The sequence below is a fragment of the Oryza glaberrima genome, chromosome 2 (assembly GCF_000147395.1).
Source record: "Oryza glaberrima chromosome 2, OglaRS2, whole genome shotgun sequence".
Taxonomy (NCBI): Eukaryota; Viridiplantae; Streptophyta; class Magnoliopsida; order Poales; family Poaceae; genus Oryza; species Oryza glaberrima.
The window spans coordinates 17,772,292-17,795,220 of NC_068327.1; the positions used below are offsets into that span (position 1 = coordinate 17,772,292).

At 44.2% G+C, this 22,929-nt stretch overlaps 2 protein-coding genes across 2 annotated transcripts; both read left to right on the top strand.

Moving 5' to 3' along the window:
* Nucleotides 1-9,627: 9,627 nt before the first annotated feature.
* LOC127764695 (uncharacterized) lies at nt 9,628-12,970 on the top strand. Its single transcript, XM_052289608.1, has 6 exons — nt 9,628-9,940; nt 10,562-10,665; nt 11,341-11,454; nt 12,098-12,181; nt 12,296-12,348; nt 12,560-12,970. Exons 1-6 carry the CDS (start codon nt 9,739-9,741, stop codon nt 12,654-12,656), a joined length of 654 nt encoding a protein of 217 aa, XP_052145568.1. The 5' UTR covers nt 9,628-9,738; the 3' UTR covers nt 12,657-12,970.
* Nucleotides 12,971-19,000: 6,030 nt separating this feature from the next.
* On the top strand, nt 19,001-22,398 carry LOC127761455 (uncharacterized). The gene has a single exon (XM_052285746.1). It carries the CDS (start codon nt 19,511-19,513, stop codon nt 20,315-20,317), a length of 807 nt encoding a protein of 268 aa, XP_052141706.1. The 5' UTR covers nt 19,001-19,510; the 3' UTR covers nt 20,318-22,398.
* Nucleotides 22,399-22,929: the final 531 nt, after the last annotated feature.

The window sequence follows — 22,929 nt, forward strand, 5'->3', positions numbered from 1 at the left end:
CTGAATTTCGCACGTGCCTCTTAGGGGCGAGCGGCTCTCCTTTTGGCGAAACATGGGTAACAACATGGAACCCTTCATCCTTTCTATTCACGCTTCTCTCGCCCTTCCTTTTCTTCGCCTTAGCTGACCGTTCGCTTTTCTTTGAGCCGGTTGTGTTAGCTGGTACCTCGTCAATTTGCGACGGAACTTTTTTCTTCGGTTGCCGTTTTGATCGCCGTGGCGCCATTTCCTACGAGAAGGTATACATGACAGTTTCGAATTAGCTCGGGCTAATAGTTATCACGGTGAACAGTTTACATATTACGTTTACTTACCCCTTCTTTAGGGGGAATGTAGTCTTTGTCGCCTTCTTCACCGTCGCCCTTTTTCCTTCTCTTCGGGCTTGGGCTTGGACAAGGATCGCTTGGCGACGAGTACTCATCGTCTTCGTGAGCTACGTCGCTGCCGGAACTATCTTCTGCTGGGACCGTTGGTTCCGGAGCAACCACAACAGCAAAGGACTGCTCTTGCTCCCCTAAACCCTTTTCTTCAGTCCCTTTAGTACTATCGGTCATAGTTTCAAACCTCTAACATAAAAGAAAAAGTTATCCTCCACATTTTAAATTACTCAAATTAGTACAAACAACTTTAAATTGCGAAATTAATTACCACTTACTATTATGCTAGAATAGATATGTTATTAATTAGTACTTATGCTATTAATTAGTACTTACTATTATGCTAAATTAATTAGTACAAACAAAATGAAATTGCGAAATGTAATTAATTATACTTACTATTATGCTAAATTAATTAGTACAAACAAATTTAAATTGCGAAATGTTATTAATTAGTACTTACTATTATGCTAAATTAATTAGTACAAACAAAATGAAATTGCGAAATGTAATTAATTATACTTACTATTATGCTAAATTAATTAGTACAAACAAATTTAAATTGTGAAATGTTATTAATTAGTACTTACTATTATGCTAAATTAATTAGTACAAACAAATTTAAATTGCGAAATGTTATATATTAGTACTTACTATTGTGCTAAATTAATAATGCTAAATTAGTACTTACAAATTTAAACATATCATCCACAATTTTTTTAAAAAAATGTTAACATACCCTCCTACATGTTATTTAAAAAATTTGACAAATTCACATATCCAGCAAAATTGAACATACCCTCCTAATTTCATTCACATATCACCCACATTCCCAAATTCACATTCACAATCACATATAACCCCTCATTCACATATCACCCACCCCTCATTCCCATTCACACCCATATGCACACATATATATACCCCCTCACACCCACATGCACACACATATAAAAAGGAACACCCACATGCACACACGTTCGTGGACGACGAACAGTCGACGACGAACTTCGGTCGTGGACGACGAAGGAAGGGCCGACGACGAGTTTCGGCCGTGGACGACGAACCGGCCGACGAAGCCATTCGGCCGAGTACGTCTTCGCCCGTGGACGATGAAAGGCCAATGACGAAGCCGCTCGTGGACGACTGCAAGAGAGAGACAGAGATGGCGGCGGCGGCGGTGGAGAGGTCGGCGAAGCGGTGGATGAGCCTGGGGGGCAACAGCCGGTGGCGGTGGACGGTGGCGGTGGTGGAGCGCTAACACGCGAGTTCGCGCGCGCGCGGTGGCTGGCGGCGGCGGCGGCGGAGCGGCGGCAGAGGCGCGGTCAGTGTAGCTCGGCGGTGGAGCGGCCGGGCGGCGGTGGAGCTGATCGATGGCCGGCGGCGCGGTGGAGCGTGAGGCCGGCGCGAGCTCGAAGGCCGGCGGCGCGCGGAGGACGATGGTCGGAAGGTGAAGGTCGCAGGCGGGCGGCGGCGGAGGACAGCGGAGGCGTGCGGCGGTGAAAAAATTTGGCAGCCTGATGGCGCCAAAAATTCTAGGGTTCCCGCCTGGACTTAGAAATTTTGGCGCCGCGGGCTTGCCCTTATATAGGGTAACGATCTTCACAGGCGGGCCGCCCGCCTGCGAAGCCGATCTTCGCAAGCGGGCGGTCCGCCTGCGAAGATCGTTTTTACTATCTTCGCAGGCGGACGGCGAAGATGTAAACCCTACTCGACATAATAATCTTCGCAGGCGGACCGGCCGCCTGCGAAAATATTTGCAAGACTGACTCTTTCTATTTCAGAATTATTTTAAAATCATTTTTGTGATTTGAAAATGTCTATAGTAGTTGTAATAAAAATGGTAATTGTACATACAAATAGATAAACCTTAGTATTACTACTTTTCAAATGTAAATATTACTTAAATGTTTCAAACATTAATATTACTTATATGTGCACTTACCATTTTTTTAAAACTTTTTAAAATAAGTTTTCAAACAATCGTAAGTGAACATAACAAAATGCTACTAAATTTTTAAACCTCTTTTAAAAAAACTTTTAAAAAATAAAAAATTGTAAATGTTACCCTACAAATGGTAATTGCACATAAAATTAGTATAAACTAATATGCAAAATATTGCGTGCAATTGTTCGTCAATTTGCGATATGATCACACATCACCTTACATACCACCATTACATAACTACTAACTTCTTAGATGCTTACATGCGACTCAACAATCATTACTGTCGGTGATATGGGCCCGGGGGTATCACGTCTAGAGGGAGGAGGCCGCCCTCAAACCCACGTGGCTCCCCGCGAGGGGGGATCAAGCCCGGGGTGGAGCGGTGGCTACCCCCACCCAGCTAGAGGGAGGAGGCCGCCCTCAAACCCACGTGGCTCTCCCCGAGGGGGGTCGAGCCCGGGGTGTTGTGGCGGCTACCCCCTCCCAACTAGGGGTCGGGCCGCCCCCAAACCCACGTGGCTCCCCGCGAGGGGGGATCAAGCCCGGGGTGGAGCGGTGGCTATCCCCTCCTAGCTAGAGGGAGGAGGCCGCCCTCAAACCCACGTGGCTCTCCCCGAGGGGGGTAGAGCCCGGGGGTTGCGGCGGCTGCCCCTTCCCAGCTTGGGGTCAGGCCGCCCCCAAACCCACGTGGCTCCCCCCGAGGGGGGTCGAGCCCGGGGTGGCACGGCGGCTACCCCCTCCCAGCTAGAGGGAGGAGGCCGCCCTCAAACTCACGTGGCTCTCCCCGAGGTGGGTCGAGCCCGGGGTGTTACGGCGGCTGCCCCCTCCCAGCTTGGGGTTGGGCTGCCCCCAAACCCACATGGCTCCCCTCGAGAGGGGTCGAGCCCGGGGTGGCGCGCAGCTGCCCCCTCCAAGCTAGGGGTAGAGGCTGCCCTCGCTTGGGGTCGAGCTGCCCCGACCCCCTCCACGTATCAGCCCACGTGTACAGGGTTAGGTGGGCACGCCTAACACCCACCTAACTGCATTTAAAGCGGTCTATGCAACCGCGCCATGCCACATTTAATGCGGCGTGCTGCGCATCTGACCGGTCTGTGACCGGTTGAATGACCGATAGAACGGCGACTGTGTACCCCCGCCCTGTCAGTGTGTCAGGCGGCGAGCGGCGTGCTCCGTCCCGTCCCATTATAATGATGAGGGGCTTCACAGCCTCTTACCTCGGTCAGAGCTGGTCCAACCACTCTGAACTGACCCGGGTTCCCGTTTTCTGGTGTGAACGAGAACCTGGAAGTCCTCATCCATTAAATGGCGAATGACAAGGGCGCTCTGCATGATTTGATGGGCCCCGCGTAGCAACCGACGTGCAGATAGCTTCTGGGCTAAGGCACAAGACATGTAATTAATATAGAGAATATTTTCCCTTCTCCCTAGGTAACACTCGCAGCACATGTGGTATCCCCTTAGAGTATAAAAGGAGGACCATGCCTAGCGAGGAGGTGGGATCGGACTGAGGATCCCTGAGCCAAAGCTTGTCTAACCCTAGCTTGCATACTAGGGATTCAGGGACTTTCTAAGCACAGAAGAATCATACACACAGGAGTAGGGGATTACGCTTCATAGCGGCCCGAACCTGTATAAACCTCTTTTGTCTCATCGTCTTGGAGGGGCCTCCGAGATGAAGATCACACACAATTTCGCTCACCAAATCCTCGAATCTCACCCGCTGCCCCCGGCTGAACTCTCAAAGGGGGGCCTCACAGCTTCCCGCTAGAGAGGGTCACCCCTCGACAATTACCCTTTAACATTTTTTCCCACACCGTCCGTGCGCATGTAAGGCTTCACGATCTTCTGAGTAGATGTCTCGTCATTCTTAATCTTCTGTACAAACTGACTATAAAGTGGCATACTATCGTATTGATTGTATTCTTCGACATCTTCAACCCCATCCACTCCCAATATCTTTTGTTTCCCGGGTAGCACTATATCTTTCTTCAAATTTGATGGGTCTTTCACGTAAAACACTTGTGCCACGCAATTGGCAAGTACCCAAGGATCATCCTTGTGACCCACACTCGCCAGGTCAACAATAGTGAGACCGAACTTATCAACATTGACCCTGTTCGGGTATTTTACCCACTGACACTTAAATATGGGGAATTGCATTGTGTGCCCATAGTCAATTTCCCATATTTCTTCAATAAACCCGAAGTATGATTGTTTTTCCCCGGCTTCATCAATTGCCTCCACACGGACACCGCTATTTTGCGTACAGGTCTTATTATCTCGGGCTCTTATACTAAACGAGTATCCATTAATGTCATATCTCTGCCAAGAATTTACTGTAGTTGATGGACCACAAGCCAACCGCTTCATAGTTATTTCATCGGTAGTTTGTCCCTCAAGTCTAGGTCTCGCAACCAATCTACGAAGAGACGCTTGTGTTCTTTCATTATCCACTCGATGGTGCGACCCTTATTGTTAGCTCGTATTAGTTCGATATGTTGATCGATGTACGGCTCAACGATAGCAAACTGATGAAGCACGCTGAAGTGAGCTTCTTGGAATGATTTGTGATCATGGGTGACGAATCTCTTCTTTCCTATCGTTCCCCTGCCACTCAATCTGCCCTCGTGTCGGGGCACAGGTACTCCAATTGCATATCCATCTTTGAGGTAATCGATACAGCACTCGACAATCTCTTCAGTACTATAACCCTCAACCATTGATCCTTCTGGATGTGCACGATTTCGGACGTAACCCTTCAAAACCGCCATGTGACGCTCGTATGACCACATTTGATGGAGATACAATGGGCCAAGCGCAACCATCTGCGGCACTATGTGAACAATGAGGTGCTCCATCATATCAAAAAATGACGGAGGGAAACACATCTCAAGTTGGCACTGTGTCTCATGTGTGAATGTACGGAGATCTCCTAACTCTTCGAGACTAATGACCTTCTGTGACACTGCGTTGAAAAAGTAGCACAACCTTGTGATAGCAACCTTTAAATGCTCCGGTTTTATGGCCCTTATTGCAATTGCAAGAAACACGGTGAGCAAGACATGACACTTGTGTGAATTATAACCAGATACCGACAAATCTTTCATTGAAACTAGTCGACTGATGTTTGATGAGAAACCTATGGGCACTCTGACATCACAGAGTGAGTTGCAAAATGACTTCTTCTCCTCAGGTGTCGGTGTGAAACAGGCTGGTGGAAGATATACTTTTCCATTCTTTTCTCCTTCTTGAGGGTGTAACTCTTCCCTGATTCCCATCTCGACTAGGTCATCCTTGATTGCAGACCATCTTTAGTCTTCTTCGGCATGTCCAACAATGTTCCAACTATGTTGTCAAACACATTCTTCTCTAGATGCATGACATCTATGGCAAGCCGAACCTCCAAATATTTCCAGTACGGGAGGTACTTAAAAAATATGGAATGCTTCTTGAATAGGGGAGGGAGTTTATCATCTGGCTTCGAACTATCATCTTGCTTCTTACTATCCCCTTGTTTCGTATTCTTCTTGGGTTTCTTGTGCTTTGTCCCCTTTGATGGTTTCTTAGTCACTTTTCTAAACTCGCAAACAATTTTCTCTGTCATTGCACACACCTTTTCTCCCGATGTTGGTTTGGGTGCAGGATCTGTCTCTTCAGTGCCATCGAACTCCGCCTTCATCTTGCGGTACTTGTGATTTGTGCGTAGGAACCGCCGGTGCCGCATGTACACAAGCTTGTTGGAACCCGGGAGATACCTATAGTACGTTCCATTCAAGCAGATCACATATCCTGTTTTACCTTTAATTTGACCTGAAACTGAAAACATTGCTGGATAATCATTAATGGTCACGAAGATGATGGCCTTCACTGTGAAGTATTCCCTTAAGTACTCGTCCCACACTTTCAATCCCTCTTTCCATAAATCAGCCATATCTTCCAACAATGGTTCAAGAAATACGTCAATATCAATACCAGGTTGACGGGGTCCCTGTATGAGGATACAGAGTAGTACGTATTTTCGCTTTTGACAAAGCTAGGTAGGAAGATTATACATGGTGAGAAGCACTGGCCAAGTACTATGTGAGCTGCTCATGTCTCCAAAAGGATTAACTCCATCAGTACTCAGGGCAAATCTAATGTTCCATGGGTCTTTAGCAAACTCTCTATACTGAGCATCAAAGTTTATCCACTGACGAGCATCTGTCGGGTGTCGAATCATCCCATCCTTCTTGCGCCCTTCTTCAGGCCAGCGCATTAGTTCCGCATCTCGCGGGTTTGAGTATATCCGTTTTATGCGGTCTTTGACAGGAAGGTACCACATCACAAACTGCGGGATTTTTCTCTGTCATCCCTCAGTTGTGTCAGACGGTTCTAGGCCAGTATTGCTATTTGATTTGTACCGGCTAGCACCGCATGTTGGACATTCATCTAAAGAAGCGTACTCTTTCCTGTACAGTATGCAGTGATTTACGCACGTATGAATCTTTTCCACACCAAGTGAAAGAGGGCATATGAGTTTCTTTGCTTGATATGTGCTGGATGGTAGTGAGTTAGGCCTCGGGAGCATTTTCTGCAGAAGTTCTAACAAACTGTCAAAACTGATATCAGACCATCCATGTCTCGCCTTTAACCTCATAAGTTCAAGAACTGACCGTGGTGTTGTGAACTCACTATCACAGCCCTTTGACTCATCGTACAAAACTCCCTTTGCTGCCTTCTGTAAAGCTTCAAAGTTATTTAACCCTCTAGCCAACCCCATCAGCACCTTGGGTTCTGCATGACGTAATATTTCCTCTAGGTCGATTTTGTCCTCAACAAAACCATCGTCATGCACCATGTCTTCAACTTGTGTCGGAACTACATTTTCAGGCCCGTCCACTTGTTCTTCGCCATGACGTGTCCATGTTTCGTACTCGTCCATAAATCCACGAGTTACTAAGTGATCCTTCACTTTAAAAGCATCGTCGAAGTCCCAGGCTATTTCATTCTTACAATCAGCACATGGACAAATTATCTTCCTCATATTGTTCTCCTCAGCGTGTGCCTTGGCAATACCAATAAATTTAGACACTTCGTTTCTATATGGAGACAAAAACCTCGGCCAATGATACATCCATTCCCGACTTTCCATATCTCTAAAAAAATACACATAAAATATTTGCACAATTAATACCAAATTTGTAGGGTTTATTGAAAAAACTTATCGCTATTCAAAACTAATTAACTAAAGGTTAAGTGTAAATTAATAAAAAATCAAAGTTTATTTCAATTTTTTTTACACAGACATGCCAAATTAGTACATTAGGAAAATCTAACAAAATCATATCATTGGAATATTACAAAATACTATAACTATTTTTTGATTGCACCGAATAAATAGACATTAAAAATTTTATTCTCTCTCTATATATGACAAGATCTAGATCTAGATCTAGATCTAGAACTAGGAGGTGGATGTGATAGCAAAAATAAAAAAATGAGAATTTATGTTACCACATTAAACTACTACAATAAGAGGCATCAAGTATTACACATACATCTAACATTAACATATCAAAAGAAATAAAATTAAAAAACATGGAGCTCTTTCTTCACAATTTTGCATGCATAAATCCATCACAAATTATGGTCTAAAAGCTTAAAAAATTGCATACCTAGTGTGAAAATGAGTAGATCTAAGCACCGTAGAAAAATCCCCTAAAGATTTGAAGTTCAAAACCTCCCTCCCCCCTATATTTAAGTCACTTTAGGAGAGAGAAACTTCGGGGAGAATGAACAGGGCTCGGGGAGGAAGAAGACTATATAGGGGCATCTTTTCAAGCGGGCCATATAAGCAGCGCCTGCGAAGATTGATCTTTGCAGGCGGACCATATAAGCGTCGCCTTCGAAGATCGATCTTCGCAAGCGCACGACGTCTACCATCTGCGAAGATTGATCTTCGCAGGCGACGCTTATATGGTTCCTACAAAGATCAATCTTCTCAGGCGGACCGCCCCCTCCACCTCGGGTACTTTTTTCGCCGGCGGGGTTTTGGCTCCGAATTACATGCCCGTCTTCAAAAATCGATCCCCTACGATGCCGAAAATGAGTTTTCTAGTAGTGTAGGCGGCCTAACCGACGTGAGACGAGAGCTCACACCGGTATACTTTTGACGAGAGTCTATTTCGGGTTGATTTTATGGAATTTGTTGATTGCTTAACATTTATGACTTATATAAGATTTTCTATACTTGAGATATATTGTTATGTGCTAATGTAGGTCAAGAGAAACTTGTGTTCGGATGTGGATTCTTTGGTTGTTCATGTGTAAGTGTAGCTTAAGGCCTCGGAATTACTACCGGTGACGAATCAGGACTAGACTTAGGAGAAGTTAAGGCCCACACAGTAGGAGATCATGTAGGATACCCAGAGAATAATGCACATGAAGATGAAGTTTCAGTGTGACACACAAGAGGAATTGTGTGTGTATGTGAAGATGAGTCAAATTTAGATTGGAGTTTAAGTTTAAGAGGATTGGAGTTTGAAGTTGCAAAGCGATGGGTACATCCCTAGTTTGAGGGGTTTCCTCTTGTGATTAGGAAGTTGGATTCGTGACTACGGATAGCCATGCTTATAGGTATAAATAGATACGGAATTGAGACTCAAAGTAAGGCAACTTTTAGAGAGAAAAGTTAGAGTTTCCTTTGAGATTTGATTTTAGTTTCTGAGTTGAGAGATAGGTACTTTAAATGCACTTTGGAAACACAAATTGATGCAATAAAGTCAATCTATTTTAAATAGATTTTGTCGTGTTATGTTTTTCAGTTTTTAACGGTTAGACAAGTGGCTTCACGATGGCCAGCCTAACGGCAAGCGGGCGGTTAGACCGGTGACTTGAAGGTGGTCAAACGGAAGCGTCTACAAGGGTAGATCAGTGGCATCCAGGAAGTAAGACCGGATATGTTATTCTGCTAATTTATAGGGTTTTTTCAGAAGCTGGAGATATAATTTATTTCTATTATCTAAAATATACAAAGATTTGAAAGAGAAAAAAAAGGGACATACATTAGGTCCTCATTGGATCTCGAAGACGAAATGAAACTATTCATGTGAATGAAAATCATGTAAAATTTATCAAAAATGAAACTATTTGGGCCTGATTAACATGTGCTGTAGAATCGTACAACTGTGGATGGGCCCGCATGATCTATAATGAGGTGGGTCTAATTGTCTTGAACATGTGAATTCCGGCCCATACATGCGAATGGGCCGTGGTTTTGGTCTATCCAAAACAAGATCGTCGGCTCCCCGCCCTATCCACGAGTCCACGAGCCGGCGACGCAGAGAGAAAAATATCTCTCTTCTATCCACCGCAAGGCCAACGCAGAGCGCGACTCGCCGTCCGTCGGCGGTGGTCGCGGCGGCCGGCTACAAGATGATGGCGTGCAGGGCCCTCGCGCTCCTCCCGCTCCCGGCGCCCTCCCGTCTCCCCCGCCCGCGCGCCGCCTCGCTCGCGCGGCTCGACGCCGCCCGCCGCCGCGCCTCTGCCTCCTTATTGGTCCGGTGCTGCGCCAACCCCGCCGATCCCGGAGGCCAGGAGGATCCGCCGCAGGACGCCGTGCTCAAGGCCATCTCCCGTGAGTAAACCTTTTTTTCCCGTTCCCCGGAACCCCCTTCCTCGCCTCGCCGTGCCAGTGGTAGTTCTGCTCTTCCCTCTTTTGACTAGCGATTGTTTGGGGACTGTCGCTGGTGATTTCAGTGGCCAGGTGATGATTTTTTTTTTTTTTGAGATTGGGATTGGGGTTTTAGGTGTGTCTGGATTTGCAGCTCTGCTCGCCGCCGATTGCTTACAGCAATGTGAGTGGAAAGATAACATAGGGGGCAATGGTGCTGAACTCCTGATAGGATGGACTTCCTTAGATATTCTTCTTGTCCCTTGGTCAAACCCCTACCAGCAGAGTGATTTGGAGTAAATTACCGACAAATGGTGGTAGGGGAATCTTCGATCTGGTTGCCTCATCGTTATTTTCATTTTAAAGGAGAAGTTACATTCAGTGTCAAGTTGGTCACTCTTTGGACATACGGTTATTGCGAATTTGTAGGTCTCAATCTTTGGTTATATGCATACTTAATGGGCTAATATGGTGAGAATATACTATGTTCAGTTCTCTTCCTATTGTTTGTTTGTGTTAAGTTTTCCATAGGTTATAACATAGTGGTGGTCTCTTATGGTTTTAACTTTTCATTTCCTAAAATAGAGGTAGCGAACTCTAAAGGACGGGTTGCACAGACAACAAATGTTGTCATGGGTGGTACTGTGACAGATGATGCAACTGATGAATGGCTTGTTCTGGATAAGCAGGTATCCTATCCTTTCTATTGGGTGTTTCATTATTACTTCTGTTTGTTCTTTCTTTCACAACAGGCAAGTGAATGTGCATTTTAAAAAAAAATTAATGAAGCGCTTGTTTCATGGAGTCATTTTGCTCCATTTTCATGTAAATATTCCATCTGAAGTTGGAAAGGCAGGAATTTATGTGTCCCTCTAGATTTCAACTTAGATTTTTTGCATCACTGTTCTTACACTAGATTGTATACTGGGAAGCTACATAAGGCAACAGCAGACAATGTCATTAACATCTGCAGTCACTAGTCGGTAATCATGACTAAGGCCCAGTTCTTTTCTCCAACTCCAAACTTCAACTTTCTCATTTTTCGTTAGCAAGTTTTTCAAACTATTAAATGATACGTTTTCTGCAAAAAAATATTCTATATAGAAGTTGTTTAAAAAAATTCAAATAAATCCATTTTTCAGTTTTATAATAATTATTAATGCTTAATTAATTATGTGCTAATGAGCTTTCTCGTTTTGCGTGAGCTAAAAATTTCTATCCACACAAGCCGATCGAACGCAGCTTAAGGAGTGCGAGTTGGTTGTCACAGTAGCCTATGGAGTATGGAACAATGAACACTAAGTGTACTTACTTTGGATTTTATTTCAACCATGACAAGGGCCCTTGTTTCTTTTATTCCCTAGGTAAATACATATCCTACAGTTAGAGGATTTACTGCAATTGGTACTGGAGGAGATGATTTTGTCCAGGCCATGGTGGTTGCAGTTGAATCAGTACTGGAAGAACAAATTCCAAAGGTTGGTATTTGCACTCTACAGCTCCAATTACAGATGTTCTTAGAATGTGCAACCATTGATGAAAGTGATTATAATGTATTTATGTTTTTTTTAGAAAATGGGATAAACCCGGCCTCTACATCCAACTGGATGTACACGGCCAATTATGTATTTACCTGGATATAAAATTGCTACTTTTCTCTAAATGCTAGTATGCTAGTACCAAGTAAAGATATTGTAAGCTTGCAATGTGAAGTGGGACATGAAGACTGACGAGGCTGAAGAATCTCATTGCAACCAGTAGGACCATAGACAAAACAAGAAAGCTATGAAGTTGATGAGGATAGCATCTGTGGCAATCTGCTTGCATATATAATATAGAGCTGATGAGCAACTTCAGAGTTGCTGGTTAGCATGTTTGGTTTAATGCTTGCGTGTTTGTTAGCAAAAGGATGGCAGAAATGCATGTCATATTATTTTCCAGAACATAATTTGAAAAAAAAAAAGGTGACACTAGCAGCTTTGTGGCTTGTGCGTTTGTTTGGATATGAACAATACCCAAGTTATTTGCTTAGAGCAGTTCATATGTTTGGTTCTTCCTGCTGTTGTGTGATTGTTCTGTCACTATCTTGATTCCTGTGTGTTTTTGGCATTTCTTCTGCAGGCTCAGATTTCCCATAAAGTGTCGTCAAAGGGGAAATATGTTTCTGTAAAAATTGGGCCCATTCCTGTGGTTTCCAGCGAGCAGGTAACCAATTGTCGCATTGTTCCATTACGCTAGCAAAGATTTATAACTACAGCATTTCGGGACAGTTCTATCTTTACCATGTGCGGTGATAGGGTTGCACTTGTTTGTTTCCAGGTCCAAGCAGTGTATAATGCCATGAAGAAGGACGAAAGGATGAAATTCTTCTTGTAAACATTAACAGTACAGTATTATTCTTGTAACTCTAGCATATTGCCACACGATTGGCCATCTTTATAAGCAAAAGCCAAGAAATTTCACCATTTCTTGGCCAAACATTAAAAAGATGGATTCCCACTTTAGTTGAATAGCTTAAATGAGAGGCCACATTTCCTATTTACTGGGAGTTTGTTCTGTTACCTACTGAAATTTACTGGCCAGGTTGGGCATGTTTGGACCATACTTTCAGGAGGACCTCAGTATCACGCAGCTCCATGGGGTTTTCTGTGAAGATAGCTGCTTGGCTTGGTCGATCTGACCTCGGGAACATTGATGGAAATCTGATGCATTTTGGAGGTATCGTATCTGTTCCGGTCGACCTCACACTCACAGGCAGCAATTTGCTAACCTTTGAACAGGAGTACGTCATCGTCCAAGGGTGAATCTAATCTCCAGTGATATCCATAAAATAAAAATTCTCCAATTATTGGAATAGTTTGTCGAGCAAAAAGAAGGCGTGTATGTATGTGCCGAAAGTTGAAAGGAAAAGACACCGGAATCTGCTTGGCATTTTATCTCATTATTTGGCCATTGGTCGGGTTCAGGAATATACTTTATCCGATTGGCTCGTCCATCAGTTGGAACCTCAGCCCTAGGCCAGAAATTCATTTTTGGTCCAAACAAAATGCCCCTGGAATTTTTTTTTTTGGTCCAAACAAAATGATGTAGGACATCCAGGAGTTATCTTGGCTATGTTAAGGCCGGTTTGATTGGGAATGGACGGCCTGATTGACGATGGCATTGTGCTCTGATTGTGTCAGTGACATATTTGACATGTAGTATCATGCCTCAAGGCTAAGTCATGATATTTTGGCAAACTGGTAGTGTAACCTAAGTTATATGTGGTCCACTGAATTTGAGTTCAAGGCACTATTTTGAGTAAAATTTATAAGCTAAGAGTTTTAAAGGGATCGAGCCAAACCTATGCTTTGAGGGCTTATAAAAGACCTTAAAAGGACCAATCTTTATAAAAAGACCTACAGTACCGTTTATTAAAGTGGCACAGAAAGGAAACTTTGGCTTGTGCTAACGTGCCAGATACCTGCAGGCTAGCAACGTTTGGGCACATGGCACTTCACAGACGATGGGGTAAAGGAATGATCTAATTAATATTCCATGGTAAAAAAAGAAGAAGAAGAAGAAGAAATGTTTAGTTGCAACTTGCGCGCGAGCCACAGTTCGGCACATTGACCGTAGGGATTAGGGAAGTTCAATCAAAGAGTAAATTTGACAGAGTTATACGTATTTAAATGAAATTATAGTACGACTTAAAATTCAAAACATAAATATCATACAACTATAGATTTTAGCTTCAAATTTATACAAAGCAATACATTTAGTAGCACCAATTATATCACAAAATTACGGAACTTCTAGACCTTAGGTGGTGTTTGAATCTTATGAAGATAAAGATAAAGATTAAGTGTTTCACATAAAACGAGGTGGTAATAACGTGTGATTAATTGAGTTTTAGTTATTACAAACTTGAAAAATAGATTAATCTGGTATTTTAGAACAACTCTCATATAGAAAGTTTTCGCACGAAACACACCATTTAGCAGATTGAAAAACGTACCACAAGTATCCAAAATTTATTTCAACTTTTGTTGAAGAAAAGAACAGGGTCTTAAAGTGTTCACAAAATGTTTTAATGTTATTGCAATTCACGCCTCAAATTATATATTTCTCATATCTTTTATTGTATGTGAGGCACTGACTGATATCAATGGTTGATTTATGAAATATTTTGTAGGCTGACAACCTCGATATATGTGTAATTCCATATTGTTCTATTTGTATGTTTGTCTACCAAATTTTATCTGGTAATACTACACTATAAGTTGTTCTATTGGTTTCTGTTCGATGCTCGCTGGCATGTTACTCCCATGTCCTCATCAGCACAAGAGCTACGAGTATAATATAGGTCCTGTTTAGATCCACGTAAAAATTTTACACACTGTCAGAATGTTGACATCTTCATGAAGTATTAAATATAGATTAAAAATAACTAATTATACAGGTTACGACTAATTTGCTAGACGAATTTTTTGAACCTAATTGCTCTATGATTTGACAATATGGTGCTACAGTAAATATTTGCTAATGACGGATTAATTAGGCTTAATAAATTCATCTCACCGTTTACTGACGGATTCTGTAATTATTTTTTATTAGTGCCCGAACACCGTATATAATATCCGATGTGACACGTCAAAACTTTATACCCCTGTATCTAAACAACCCCCATACTACCGTCGAGTGGTGGAAGGGTCTATGCGAGATTTTGTGTATACACATGAGTTTTTCACGGACTAGTCCAACACGCAAGGAGAAAAAAAAACAGAAAATCGAGAAAAAGGAAGAACTAGGATTATAATTGGCTATAGATATGTGCTTGTCATTGATAGCTCTGGTGTACCTTGAATCCTTGATCAACAAAGAAATGCCTTAACACGAAGGTACACTGAAAGAGACACACCGGGAGTTCTGGAACAACAAATGTTTTGATTTCTGGCAGACTATACATATAAAGGAATGGACCACGCACCATACGTACACAAATCGTAAGGGTTCCCATTGGATAGTAAAAACTGAAATGTGTACTATTCTATCCAAAAAAAAACCAAACTCTAGCTATAAATCTGGACACGCATGTGTACAAGTTCGTAGCTAGGATTGGACTTTTTTTGGGACGGAGGGATAGGTTTCAACATACAAAGAACGGTGCCATCGTTTGGTGGAATAACCTAAACAACATATTTGCAAACCAAAAAAAAATATGTGAATAAAACTTTTTTTATATGTGTTTTAGTAATCTAAAAGTAACGTTTACTACAATGAAAAAAAATCTCAATATCAACTTTAAATTTGAGGTTAAAATAATTAAATTTTAGTTTATAAGTAGGAGCACAAATCCCTTGAGAAAAAACTTTAGGCCATGTTTAGATAATGGGATAGGGAAATTTTATCCAACCTTATAGAAGGGTAACTTTTAATCTTAGGCCCTGTTTGATTCAGCTTAGAATTATTATAATCTAACTTATTAGGAGTAAACTGAAACAAACAAGTAGATTATTATAACCTATAAGCCAGATTATTATAACTAATAAGCTGCTCTAAATGAGCTTTTTTCAGATTATTGAGTGGCTAAAGACCCACTACCCTATATATTTGAGAAAAATTACCCACCTATGCCATCAACCGAACAAATAGCTGAGAGCATTATAGGCTTTAGCCTTTCAAACCCAATAATCCATGCCTCCAATAATCCAGACAAACAAACAACTTACAGCTTATTTTATATCAGCTTATTATAATCCAGCTTATAACAATCTGGTTTAATAATCTAGATTATAATAATCATAAGCTGAAACAAACAAGACCTTAGTCAATCATTCTTCATATCTTGTTTCATCTCATCCCTTCACTCATATATTACTATCCTAGTCCCACCCCTCTTAACCCATTATTCAAACATAGGCTCAGAGATAAAGAGAGTACATAAGCGGACACGGAAACCTACCATTTTCTTTTTTTTTTCGGGGAACCTACCATTTTCTTTAACCCAAAAAGATGACATACGAGTTCACTGTTCCACCGTCAGCCTCCCTAGTTCCGTACATTTTCGCCGTGTGAGACGTTCTGCTACCATGGACCGTGCTATACGGCTCATCACTCACCAGATATTCAAAGATGGGCAGCCAGGTTGGAACAGTAGTGAGTGCCCCACACACCCCCACCCCTTCCTTCCCGAAACTAGCCATAACACCCTCGCCCACGTCGTGGTCGCCGCGTCACGGCAGAATAGGGCATTCCCGTCATTTCAACCCTATTGTAGGCCCCCCACCAAAGCCCGGAAAAGCACGGTACCACCTGACAACCTCACCTCCACCGTATCTCCGCCCCGCACCACACCTAGCTACCTTCTTTCACTGATTCTGGGACCCACCGGAGAGTGCGGCGCTGTAGGACCCACCTGGCAGGGGACTAGGATCATCCCGTTTCCACCCGCGGAGCGGAGGGGCTCGTGAGCAGTGTGTGTGGGAGCAGCAGCAGCAGCAGCAGACTCTGCTGCATGTCTGCGCCACCTACGCCTCGTCCCGCGCCCGTACAACCCGCCTCGGCCCGCGTCTCGCTGACGCCGCGGGCCCACGCGACACACCAATCCGCCGCGGCGATAAGATCGGCCGCCACCAATCCGCGGGGCGCGGTGCGATGCGATGCGCCGATGCCACGAGCGTCGAGCGAGCCCACGACCTCCGGTGGAAACGGGAAAACTGGAACGGAAACGGAGCCGCGTGAGAAACGGACGGACGGACGGACGGAAGTTGGGGGGATCTCGTGTGCGGACGCTGCTGATAGGCGGTCGGTTCGCTGCTCTGCGACGCGCGGGGCCCTAGGATTTTGGGAGAAGCTGCGCCTTCTCTATTTTTTAAAAAAAAATTAACTGACGGTTTCATCTCACCACCTCCTAGAACCGTGATATTGCGTTCAACGTCCTCAAGAATAGGGAGATTGTTTCGTTTTGCTCCTTCTTTGGTGTATTTGTGTGATGTTGATAATAGCTTAGCAGGAAAAAACAGTTGGTAATTTCAAGTATTAGGGCGGTTTGATGTACGAATATTTGACACGGCAACAAAATTTAGTAACTAGGAGAAATAATTGGTAATTTTGTTTAGAAGCAAAGCTTGAACTGCGCAAACGATGGTCTAAATATACGCATGTGATGTTTTGACTCGTAAATGATCCATGGAATTAAATCAAGCATCATGGTTGCAAATTGTCACTCCACAATGTTCGATTAATGAAAGAGAAAAATGCTAGTATGTGGTAGATAAGTGTGAGCATACACCATTCGATCGGATGTTAACGTAGTTTCAAATGAGAGCACTTCCCTGAAACAAGCGTTATGAATATAAACATGAACCTTCAAAGTTTGGCTATATTAGTAACATGCATGTACCTTTATCGGAGAAGTGGGAACCAAGGTCCCCATCACCAGCTACTTAGGGCATCCCTATCACCAATCCCCAAGCACAGCCTATGGAGCACGGTTGCACGGCCCCCCATGGGTTATGCTCGAGGCACATCAGTCCCTCAGCGCGATTGCTCGGGGCATATATGTCTTTGGGCACGACCACCTGCGGGCTATACCCAGGCAGATTCCCACCCCCCATGGGTGGTGCTCGGGGTGCATCTGGCCTCCAAGCACGCCCCTCTTTAGGCAGTGCTCAAGGCACATCTCACCTGCGCTTGGCGCCTGAGTGCTAGGGGGCACAAGGAACACGTAGAACGTGCAAGATCTACATCTTTAAGGTGTTAAAGATGCAACTCGCGGCATCAGAAAATCTCCTCCAAGCGACGTCTATCACGAACACCATTATCGACATCTCGAGAGGCTCGTCCAAACCAACAAAAAAAAATATACGATCAACAATGGGAGCGATCGTGGGTGCGTGGGTATGTTGGGTGCCCTGGGCGCACGGCTGCCCCGAGCATACTGGCGGCTCCCAAGTACAAGGCGCAGGCGACTTGGGGGCTCGGGATGAGGCCCAAACATGCCCTTTGCCCCCCACACCCACCCCCCCCCCCCCCCCGGTTCTCCTCGAAAAGTTCCATCCCATTATATGAGCATCAGTGGGTCCAAAAGATTGGCATTGACCAACACCATACACAAACAGTAGGGTAGAGCAATTCGGTGTATAGCTCACCCACATACCAAGAGTCATGGCGTTGCATAAAGCTCTTTGCATGCCCACATCAACCGACAACTTTAAAGGGGGCGGTGTGTGGCATGCCCTCATCATTAGTTGTCCGAGCCTACCTTAGTACTCTACAAAGCAGTCACATCTGGACGCCTTGCTTGGAGGGACATCGACTTTTACATTAGTAGAGACATGAGACACAACCATTAACTCTGAGAGTACAGTGTCTGCGACCAAGATAGGTGGTTGGTAAACATGAGCAAAGCACTTGACTTCTAGCTAGTAAGATAACTTGTACAACAACATGGAGTTACAAGTATGACTAATAATGACAACGTTGCACTCAACCAATTTCAACGATACAACCACAATCTTCTTTAAGAAAAAGCTCGATGCAATGAAAGTATGGCTCAAGCCTATGGATGGTTATGGTTATGATAAAAAAAACATGTTTAAGTTGTAGCACATCAATTGATTTACAATTATTGATATGGTACTAACATTGAACCCAAGAAAGTAACTTGAAAAAACCTAATCGATAATTCTTTTTAATAGCAAAGTGAAGTTGAATTTGATTAGCACGATAACTTGTAAATGTTGTCATTGTAAACATCTCCAATAGATACTATAAATTCAACTTAAAAAAGAGCAAAATGCATAGGCATGTACCATTTGATCAGTGTGAGCCTAGTTTCACTAGAAACATTTGCTGCAACCAAGCCCATAGAACATAAATGTGAACCTCAAACATTTGGCTACACGTAGTAATAGTAGCATTCAACTATAACCGTTCGCCCGTTCCAACCTTATTAGGCGGAAAAGTGAACACAAACAAAACACCTACCTGACAACTCATATATTGAAATACCAATACATTTACAACTAGCAATAACAACAAAAACAAAAAAGCAATGCGACATAGTATAATATTCACATAGATACAACCAAAATTATTGCTAAAACAATTTAGCATAACAGCAATACCACTTAGGGTGTGTTTAGTTCACGCAAAAATTAAAAGTTTGGTTGAAATTAGAATGATGTGATGGAAAAATTGAAAGTTTGTGTGTGTAGGAAAGTTTTGATGTGATAGAAAAGTTAAAAATTTGAAAAAAAATTTTGAAACTAAACTCGGCCTTAAGCCTTTGTATCACATAAAAACCTTGGCTACAAATATAACGAGGCTGTGAGTAGAAAACCTGGAAAAGCAGAGGAGGAGAGTGAAGAAAAACGGTTCAAAAAGTGCAGTTGCCAAAAGCAAAAGAGTGAGGACTGTGCCTCTCTCTATTAAGCTCTTCTCCCAAAGCCCACCACCTTCTCCATCCCCTCCGCTTCTTCTCCCCCCTCAAACCACCCGAGACCTGGACGACGGTTGGAGCAGCGAGCAGGGGGGGCTAAAACCCTAGCCATGAAGTCGCTGTGCCCCAAGCCAGGCAAGGGCGGCAAGATCCACCCCTCCCCACTCGGCGGCGGCGACGGCGACCCCGTCCGCGCGGCGCTGCGCCTCCTCCCCGCCGCCATCCTCGCGCTCGCCACCGCCCTCCGCCCCGAGGACCAGCAGGTGCTCGCGTACCTGGTCACCCGCTGCCTCCAGGGCGCCGGCGCTGCGCACCACCCGGAGCGGGAGCACCCGCCCGCACGCGGCGGAGGCGGGGGGCGCCGCCGCCGCGGCGCGCACCCGCCGGCCATCGGGTGCGGCTGCTTCGACTGCTATACCAGCTTCTGGTCGCGCTGGGACTGCTCCCCGAGCCGCGAGCTCATCCACGACGCCATCGAGGCGTTCGAGGACCACCTCGCCGCCGCCGAGTCGTCCGCCCCTCCGTCCTCCTCCTCCTCCAAGCGCCGCGACAAGGGCAAGCGCAGGCCACCTCCGCCGCCGTCGCCGATGTCCCCCAAGGTCACCCCGGCGCAGCAGCAGCCGCCGCAGCCGGCCGAGAAGGTCCATGACGCCTCCCCTCCCCCATCCTCCCTATTCCCTCCCCTTCCTCCGCCACCCCCTCCCGCTCCTGAGGCGACGACCACCTTCGAGAGCGACGACGACGACGACGAGAAGGTCCCCGAAGACCCATCCGCCGCCGCGGCGGAGAATGCGTCGGAGGGGGAGGAGGAGGAGGAGGAGGAGGAGGAGCGGAAGCGCGGGTGGGCGGACGTGATGGGGATGCTTAACCTGCGGCTTTGGGGGATTTGGAGTCCGGCCGTGGAGAGCGCCACCTAGAGCCACACCACCCCACCACCTTAGCACTAGAAGCAAAACCAGCAGCAGCAGCAGCAGAAGGTAGCAAGAAATCTTCAGAGTTCATCAGGGGAGTTCAGAGTTCTTTTGGGGTCCTTTTCTCTCAGGGAAAGAGGGAAAAAATTGGAGTATGAATGGAGCAAGTGACAATTGCTGCTACTCCTAAGCTTCCTTTCTTGGCCAAAAGCAAGTGATCATAAGTGGTTGTAATCTTAGTACTTAGCTCTAGTATAGGAATGGTTGGTTGGTGATCAGTGATTGTGATGATGGTGTCCTGGGGAAGGGTACATGGGAGGGAGGAACAAGTACCAGCTATAAGAACATCTTCTGCCTTTTGGTGCTGTTGATTATAAGGTCTCTTGGTTTTTCTGACATGGGAATTGTGCAAAAGTCTCTGCCTTTGCTGTTCATTCATGGCCTCTCTTCTTCCTTTTTTTCTAGGTTTTATCTAAATCTAACTAGGAGAAGTCCTTGGCTTGCTAATGATCATGCACTAGCAGCTAGCCACCTTTCCTAGCCATCTTGGTGCATTCTCCAGAAGAACATTGCATAATTGCATCTTGGTCCTGCGTCTGGAACAGTAGGGGGTTGATCTTGCTTGCATTGTTCTGTCAGTTTGTGGGTCTCTGTGTGCCTGTGTTGTGTGACCTTTGATCAGGGCCAAGCTGGAGTTTTTTATGATCGTTATCAAGAATGCTAGTAGTATAGTAAGAGAAATTTTACATTTTGCAAGTGACAAGCCATCGTCTGATTTGGCAACTTGTTCAGATCGATTGTAGGCATTGCTGTTCATATAGGTTGACCGAGAGATTAGCTCAGTATAATCTGTAATTCTGCAAAGCAACTATTAGTAGTGGACTCGCTGGTTAATCATGGGCGTTAGTGTGTTATCTCTGGGAAAGTTGTGTTAGCGAATCAGGGTTCAGTTGTTGCAGCTGACTAAGCTTGTATAATTTCCTAGCCAATGTCTCTGTTATGGTTAAGTACTTTTGGCCTTGTCCTCTTGCCAAAACTGGACATCCTCTGTTTTCTTTGAACGAACACATCCTCTCTGTTTTCTCAGTGTACTACTAGTGGAGTACTACGTTTAAGCAGTGATGCTAACACAACTTGATTGAGTACCTGATGCCTGAGTTGCATTTGTTAGATGACGTGTTTCGCTTAGTGACCAATTAATTGTAAGTGGAGTGGATGGCAATGGCATTGCCGCATTGGTATCGTTATCAGAGGCAGGTTATGGAGAGTAGACTGGGTAGAATGGCATTTGTAGGGACAAGTGTTTTGTTTTCCTTGTCATGGATAATTTTGTTTGGGCCTCGTATTTGGAGCACTATTCCACATGTAGCCTGTACTAGACCACAGGCGCCTTCACAGGCGTGACACATGCCAGTAACAGTCTACTACCTGTATCGGTATAGTAACTCTGTAACAGTAGTAACAGTTCACCTGTATTCACCAGGTAACAGTAACAGCTCACCCTTCAGTTGTTTCCAGGGTAAAAGGAAAGTATTTTTGCTCACAGCGAAACGGGGAAAAATTACGGTCATACTTTGGTCAGTGCCCAAGTGCAGTACGTGAAATCCAACCTTTTTTTTTTTTTGCAAACAAAAAAGACGATGAAGCGAAGCTATGAACAAGACATTGCGTGGCTACTGTTAATAAACCCTTTGACATCGACCGAACAAACAAGGGATCGTACCAGGAATTCAGAAATGAGCTACCCCCGGTCGCCCGGCCCCAATGTTCATCTCGGAGCCCTCCTACAGTCCTATTTGGTACAGTTTCAACTTCTAAATTTAGCTTCTATAGTTGGGTCTGGAGTGGAGTTGTGGAGCTGCCTAAACCCAGCTCCACAACTCTAGTTTATTTTGTGAGAGAGCTCCACCCAACTCCACTCCCAGTTTTAGTGGAACTGAAACTGTTTGGCTGAGCTCCAGCTCCAGGAGGGATGGAGCTGGAGCTGAAGCTGTGTCAAACAGACCCTAAGATGTTATTTATGGCTACTCTTAGACAAACTACAAGTTCATTTGTACCTACAAATAAAGTTCATGAGTTCTTAAAAAAAGATAAACTACAAGTATAGATGTGAAAAGATGAATATGTTATTCATTAAGGTTATAAAAAAATATGCTTCTCGGTTAGAATTTTGATATACCCAAGAGCTTTAATTAAGAATGTTTGCCCTGGGCAATTAGAGGTCACGATGTTGGTCTCTAACCAAGAGAAATAAAACGACCATATTAGAAGGCTACTGTAGTAGACTCCACATCTATTAAAAGGGTCTGTTTAGTTCACACACAAAAATTTTACACCCTTTCACATCGAACGTTTGAACACCTACATGAAGTATTAAATATATGCTAAAAAATAACTAATTGCATAAATTGCGACTAATTTGCGAGACGAATCTTGTAAGCTTAATTGCTCCATGATTTTACAATGTGGTGCTACAGTAAATATTTGCTAATGATGGATTAATTAAGTTTAAAAAATTCGCCTCGCTATTTACTAATGGATTTTGTAATTAGTTTTTCTATTAGTGCCCAAACATCCAATACGACACTCTATATAATTCTCGATTTGACACATTAAAA